Source organism: Euprymna scolopes, chromosome 2, assembly GCF_053919585.1.
Source record: "Euprymna scolopes isolate OS-2025 chromosome 2, ASM5391958v1, whole genome shotgun sequence".
Taxonomy (NCBI): Eukaryota; Metazoa; Mollusca; class Cephalopoda; order Sepiida; family Sepiolidae; genus Euprymna; species Euprymna scolopes.
In genome coordinates, this window is record NC_136483.1 from 66,127,942 (window position 1) to 66,135,803 (window position 7,862).

A 7,862-nucleotide genomic window follows, 5' to 3' on the forward strand; every position below is an offset into this window, starting at 1 on the left:
CACATTAATAATTTCATTATTTGAGAAAGCCCTTCTTAACATGGGGAAAGGGTTGCTTTTTACTTATTTTGTACTTTCACCTGACGTTTCAGTAATAGGAATGAAAGCAGGCATGTAAGAAACAAATTGTTATTGTCATAAGAATTTTATCACATTAGTTTGTTTGGTAGTCTATAAGAAGGAAAACTTAGAAATAGTACCAATCTTTCTCTGCTAATCCTGAAATTATTTCCTGACACTCAGGACTTCTTGTATAGCATAGCTGTGTTTTTTTTAAAGGGAGTCATCACTTATTAAGGCCGGAAGACCACTTGAGGAAAAAGGTTAATAAATGTAAGGTGGTAGTTTTGTAATCGTTATTGGTGTTGATAAGATAGAATTTGGATTATTTAAGGGGACAGCTGAAAAAGAATTTGTTTACATTGGACTTCAAGGCTGCCATATTTAATTGGTCAGGAAGCAGGCCAATGGAACAGCTGTTGTGTTCTTCAATTTCCATAGTGCATCCACTCCCTCAGCAAAATCAGTTGTTCATATTTCTACACTCACAGTGGTGATGAGGTGGCTGCTGAAGTTTCCTTCTCTTTTCTCTCTGTCATCATATTGCTTTATTGAATGCGTATATAATTTTCTAGTTTTCACTTTTAAAATGCTTGTGAAATTATATATACCCTGACAATTCTTTTGTTGTTCTCAAAATCAATGCAGACGAATTTTATCAATGTACAAGTTTATTTACAATTCAATGATGACCATTGACAAGAGAATAAGACGGACTGCGTTTAGCGGTAAGGGTGTATGTGGGTGTGCAGCAGACGACGACGGAACTTGTTACTCACACTTGACGACTTAACTCTCGTCTCTTTTTCCTCTCTTGTTTATGTTAACTGTGTCTTATAAAGACATCAGCTGACATTCCTGATATGTAAATATTTAAAATATTTAATCGTTCTTCTTTGTTTTGTGTTATGAAATGAATGGCTCTCGTCTTGAGGATGCTCCATGTTTTGACAAGCTTCTGGGCTTGACCTTTACTTCTGATCTAAAATGGAACACATACATCAAATCCATTGCCAAGGCTGCTGGAAAAATGGTAGGATCCTTCTACCGCTCCAGTAGATATCTCACTCCTGATGCAATTCTCTACATATATAAAAGTCAGGTATGGCCAATGATGGAGTACTGTTGTCACATCTGGGCAGGAGCTACTAGAAGCAGCTTATCCTGCCTTGACAGAGTTCAAAATAGACTTCGTAGCTTAGTGGGGAATACCCTTTTCTCTTCCCTGCAACCTCTTTCCCACAGAAGAGACGTTGCGAGCCTGTCACTGCTTTATCGTTATTTTCATGACAAGTGCTCGGTTGAGCTTCAATCCATGGTTCCCCCTCGCCAAACTTTCACGAGAAATACTCATCTAGCCCAAACTACTATCAATAATTTCCCACGCTCTTTATCTGTGCCTAAACCTAAACTTCATGAACAAAGCTTCTTTCTTAGAATTGCACGCCTGTGGAACTCTCTTCCATTTGCCTGCTTTCTAGCTGACTGATTGATTGTCTTCAAATCGAATGTAAACAAGTTCTTCATGAACTGTCCCTCTCAGTTATCCAATTTACAAAATCTCCACTACTTATGATTACTACGCTATTATGCCATGACTAATGCATACCCATTAACCTTTATCCTCGAGTGGCCTCTGGGCCTTGATAAGTGATGACTCCTTTGTAAAAAAAAAAAAAAAAAATTCAATGCTAGCTTCTTGACCAAGAATGCAAACCTTTTTTTGTTTTCAATAATAATTACAATTAAGGTCATTTTTATAGGACACAAGAATGTAGATCATCTGAAATGTGTGTGTGTGTCCACCTCGATCTTGTCGGCCCAGCTCAATATTCAACAATTATCTCCTTCTCAATAATAGATTTCGTAAACGTTGATAAGATGGAAATATCAAAAATGAATTTGAACTTTAAAAATTTTAAGTTACAGTTTTATTTTTACTTCCTGCATGTGTATGACGACACTGCGGAGGCACAATTGTTACAACTTCTACTTGGAAAAATTTTTTTGTATTATTGTTACTATTGTTACTCTTTCATATTGTGAACCGGATTCCTTATAAATGTTTGATATGGCTGAACCAACAATGGTGAATACTTGTGCATCTGTGTTACAATGCTGAAATAACATTAACCCAAACAGAATATTCCATTAAGCATAATTTTACAAAATCGGCACGAACATCCTTTTACAAGAAAACCGTTTTTGGTACTTTTTTTTTTTTTTTTTTTTTACACAGTGATCACCACTTATCAAGGCCCGGAAGCCACTCAGGGATAAGGGTTATTGCAAGTACATTACGTTAGTGTGGAGATTTGATGAAGTGTTTACTTAAGGGGGCGGTTCATTAGGAATTTGTTAACGTTGGACTTGAAGACATCCAAGTTGTAGTCCAGTCGGAAGCAGGCAGACGGAACAGAGTTCTACAGGCGTGCAGTTCTAAGAAAGAAGCTTTGTTCATGGAATCCGCGTTTTGATTTAGGCACAGATATAGAGTGGGGGAAATTTTTCACAGTGGATTCAGCTAGACGGGTGTTTTTCGTGAAAGATTGGCGAGGGGGGACCAGAGATTGGAGTTACTTATTGATTATTGGTACTGTGCTGCTGCAATATACGTAACGGGGCCGCACACGCTATCACGCACAAGTATTTTATTAAGAAGAAAAACACAACAAAAAAAGAAGGAACACTATACGTTAAAGTTTAATGTATGGAGGTTTCATCCGTATGGATATGTCTGTTCTGAGGTAGAAACCGTTTTATTGTGTCAGACTAAATATTCATTACTACTTAGTTAGAGACTTAGTTCATGCTTTCATTCAGATTTGTTCTTGTAGAATCTGCGATTGAGCTCTCTTTTAATGGTTTGGTTTGGTTGTTTTACGGCATATCAACACTTTTCAGGTTATTTAATGCCAAATCCAGTTATTTTGAAGAAAAAATTTTTAATAGAATATATTGGAAAGAAAGTCTTATCAGATATAATGTAACGTAAGTTAGCTGTTCTTTAATCCTTGCAATGTGTCTCTTTCGTCAACAGAATCGGCTGGTCGAATTCTCTACAGTCACGGTTATGAAGTGGTGATACTTGTGTATTGTACAATTGTTACTATTGTTACGGTTTCATATTGTGAACCGGATTTCTTATGAATGTCCAATATGGCTGAACCAACAATGGTGAATACTTGTGCATCTATGTTACAATGCTGAAATAACATTATTTAAAAAGCCATTCTTAACAAAGTGAGACGGGATTGTTTTGTAACTAGCTTGTACTTTCACCTAACAATTTAATAAACAAAAATATTGTAAAAATTGAATGTAACTTGAAAATACTTTTAAAGAAAATAAAACAATAATTTGAACAGGTTCTCGAGCGTTTTTAACAATGCTTGGTATATTCCAGTGGCGACGTCGTCAAGTGCCGGTCAAGCCCAAGTGGACATTTATGAAAAATCTGGTTTGTAATATGTACAATTACTGACTTCTGGTCTGTACGATGCACTAGCACTGAAGTTGCCATCTTCTTTTCTCTCTCATTTTCTTCTTTTTCTTCTCAATAACATCTTTCATAATCGATGCTTCCACAGTTCAGTCTCGAAAGACAAAGGATACCCCCTGTAAGGGCAGCTGCACATGTAATTGTGTAGCAGGGGTTGCGCAATTCTCAACCACACCGCTCCTGAATAGACACTGTTTGAGTCCAGTGGCAAGGACAAGTTCGGGACAACTGGGAACAATACCGAGATAAGCAGAGAGAACATACAGCACCTGGAAGCCCCAAATGGTCACCCATTTGATACTGACCAGGTTCAACATTGCTTAGCTTTGGTGATTCAGCGGGAACTGTAGTGTCAACGTGATTATGCCATATATATATATATATATATATATATATATATATATATATATATATATATATAAAATTTTTTTACCATTTTTCTGTCTGAGTTCATTGTTATTTTTAAAAATACTTGTTGCTCCATTTTTGGTTGCAATTTTTATGGAAAATATGTCTTGTGGATGGGAAGGTATAAATAGCATCATTTTGAGGGTAACACATCAAATATCCAATCCCTCTTCCCCTTGAGGTTGAAGCAGTGACTATCCAAACTCTTGTTTTTTTTTGTTTTTTTTTAATTCAATTTTCACCCCAAACAAGGCACAGTGCCACTTTGAAGTAGGGGGTTACTATCAGGGACTTAATTAGCAGGTCCATTATGAAGGGAGATGAGTAGAAAGATGTTTGTTCACATTACACTTGAACTTCTGCATATCAGTACAGTTGGGAAAGCAGAATCCCGGAAGGGAGTTCCAAAGACCTGCAGTTTTGGGGAAGAAACTATTGGAGTAAAAGGCTTTCTTGCACCTAGGGATCTCTACTGTAAAGGGATGAGACTTACTAGCTTGTCGGGTTTGTTGGGGGTAGTTACGTCGGGGAGGTACAAGTGTTTGCAGTTTGTCAGAGCATTCACCATTAAAGTATTTGTACTTTTTACTCTGCTGGTCCAATCGAAAGAGAAAGATCTTTCTTGCTAGTTTGCAACATAAACTTAGTGGCTTTTTGTCTCTGTGATGTTGTTGCCGGGACATGTAGCTCATGTAACTTCTAATTGGAAAATTCCTCTCTACTTAATTGTTAACCTTGCACGGAAATATACCATACTAATCATATCTTTAGACAATCACGTATAAATATTACAATAAAACAAATTAAAGATGGGATTTAAACAATAATTCAGCTCTTATTTCATCACACATTGGTGTAGTGATAAAACAATGTGTTCTGTAAAGGTTTATTTGACTTGGCATGGTTTAACTCATGTGCATCTTTTTATGAGAAAGTAATTTAAGGCCAAAACATAATAATAATAATAATAATAATAATAATAAAACGAACCCACATAAACTATAAACACTAACCGGTAACTCGAATGTGACAGGGCTCTATAGACAAATTTATTTTTAGTTGGCCTTTGACAACCAAATATTTCTGTACTAGCAAAAGAAAAGTTACTAGCCAAACCCATATGATTTTTGGAATATGACATCTTCTTTTCATGACAAGTACTACATCATAAAGATGTTTTTTTCTTTACTTTTTAAATAAGTGTAATTCTAAATATGCACCGAATTTTATGTTGAGATTTGAAAGTATAAATATTCAAATTTCTTCAGATGTTTTTAAAACGACCTTTGTTCAACAAAAAAAAAATATTGTTCTATTAAACTTTTATTGTTTAAATAATTGGACTTTTCTCGTTTTATGAAAAAAAAAACACAGTTAAAAAGGCATTTTTCACTCAGTAATGAGCTTTGGAAGATTGTTGGTGAAAAAAAAAACACAATCGCCAAAAGATGAGCATTTTATTATTTGTAGTCGACACTTGGAAAAATCACTCATAAATGTGACTGTTTCACTCGCAATGTAAAGCCCTGTACTGCAATAGGAATAAAACAAAAACAGAAGGAACACAACCACAGGTAACCAAGAAGACTAAAATCACAAATACTATGTACCCCTTTAAAAAAAGTGATGGCATCTACATCGGATGGCACCACACAAAAGTTGTGAAATGTTCAGGAGAGGGAGAACACATAAGTCAGACCTTCACAGGAAGAATACAAAAAGGACTGGGGTCTTGGAGAGGCTTTTTTTTGCTAGCCAAACCCCAAGGAATACCGATGACTGATACCAACTAGAAATTAATGGTAAGAGGCTGTTGAGATAACATAAAGGTAAATGGACTGGTATTCATGAGTTGGAATGCACTGAAAATCTGGAGAGACTTGTCGTTCAGACTCCAGAAAACACCAGAGATTATTGTCAATGACTGTGTGAGAACTCCTAGTGGGTGAATTATGAAAAATCAGAATTGTCAGACTCCTTCTTACTAATACCGCAATTTGTACCAATTCCCATTAACTAAAATTGTAATTCACAATATCTATGCTCTCTCTTGGTTGTCAAAATCTCAACTCCCTGTCCTCTCCAATTTATCCTTCTCATAGCCACTATTTCATATGCAAATTAATGGCACATGTATACAAGGATGGAATACTGCTGCCATATCTGGGCAGGAGCTGCTAAAAATAGCCTATCCTGCCTTGACAGAGTACAAAATAGACTTCGTGGCTTAGTGGGGAATACCTTTTTCTCTTCCCTGCAACCTCTCTCCCACAGAAGAGACGTTGCGAGCCTGTCTTTGTTTTACCATTATTTCCATGGCAAGTGCTCGTCTGAGTTCCAATCTCTGGTCCCCCCTCGCCAATCTTTTACGAAAAACTCCTGTCTAGTTGAAGCCACTGTCAAAAATTTTTCCCACTCTCTATCTGTGCCTGAATCAAAATGTAGATTCCATGAACACAGCTTCTTTCTTAGAACAGCACGTCAGTGAAACTCTGTTCCGTCTGCCTGTTTCCCACCTGACTACAACTTGGATGTCTTCAAATCCAACGTAAACAAATTCCTGATGAACCGCCCCCTTAAGTAGACACTTTATGAAATCTCAACACTAACCTACAACATACTTATCCCTGAGTGGCTTCCGGGCCTTGATAAGTGGTGACCTCCTTGTAAAAAATAAAAAAAAATAAAAAATCCATCTACAAACTTAAGTTTTTCTTGCAAAATTTCTCTCTATCTAATTTTTAACCTCACATGGAGATTTACCATAGTAATCTTATTTTTACACATGCACCTCTTGTCTTGCCACACTTGCAACTGAACTCAAACAATGTTAGTTTAAGAGTGGTGCAGTTAGGGATTGTGAAACCATTGCTTCACTATACTTCTGAGGAGGCAATCTTGCAGAGATTATTCATTATCTTTCAAGAGAATTAAAAATAAAATTTTTATTCATTGATTTAATTTTCTTTCTGTTTTTCAGGACGCTGCTTGGATATAAAAGATGCTACGTTAGATGAAATCACTCATAATACCCGTGGTGAAAAATTAAAGGAAACTGCTTATCAAATGTTAAGATTTTGGCATGAAAAATCCTTTCCTGCATGCACTGTTGGAATCTTGACTAGAGCCTTTATAGACAGTGAAAACCCAGAACTGATTCAGGAACTGCCACTTGATGAATGACGGTTCAAAATTAAAATATAGCATTGTCTTTTTCTTTTTTTTTAAACATTTTTGGGTGTTTATTTTATTTTATTTTTTGAATTTTGGAATTCTATTTTAGTTGTTTTTTCACCACGTTTTGACCAACTCATCCTCTGGCCTTCTTCAGGTTATTAACCACAACAAAATAGGAATGCTGAGTCTTGTAAGTTATCTCCAGTAATTATTGCCTTCCATAGTTGTTATCTCACCATGTTCTGGCCTGCTTCGGTAGGATTGAAACCACTATCTTCAGACAATGCTCACCTGGAACCGTAGAGACTTCATGCCTCTATCCACTGCGCTACAGCACGGCCACTGAGATATAAAAGGCCTGTTAACTGAAAAATGCCTGCAGGCAATGTAGGTAAGATTTGTCGAACTGATACTGTCGATACTATATGACGGCATTTTTAAAAAGGGCATTAAAACATGTTAAAACAGGAAAGAAAGGAACCCAATTCGATTAATAATGAAACTGAACTTTATTCAATATAAAATATAAATATTATCTATGTAAAATTACGTAATTGTAAAGCAATATACAATCTAATACTGATAAAACTGAATTATGAATTTAGGGAACAAACAATTAAAGAAACATGAAACACAAGTAATTCTTGGCTTTTTGGGACAAGATCACAGTGTAGTATCTGTTTTGATGCTACAATTCACCTTTTCTGTGGAGGAA

At 36.1% G+C, this 7,862-nt stretch overlaps 1 protein-coding gene across 2 annotated transcripts in view; it reads left to right on the plus strand.

Annotated features, from left to right (window-relative positions):
* LOC145291850 (uncharacterized) overlaps window positions 1-7,201 on the plus strand; it is a 69,721-nt gene extending 62,520 nt beyond the window's left edge. For both annotated transcript variants that reach the window (XM_080137722.1, XM_080137723.1), the window contains one exon: window positions 6,951-7,201. In XM_080137722.1, the coding sequence (XP_079993848.1) occupies window positions 6,951-7,153 (203 nt within the window). In that variant the 3' untranslated portion in view covers window positions 7,154-7,201. The remainder of the gene's footprint in view (window positions 1-6,950) is intronic.
* Window positions 7,202-7,862: the final 661 nt, after the last annotated feature.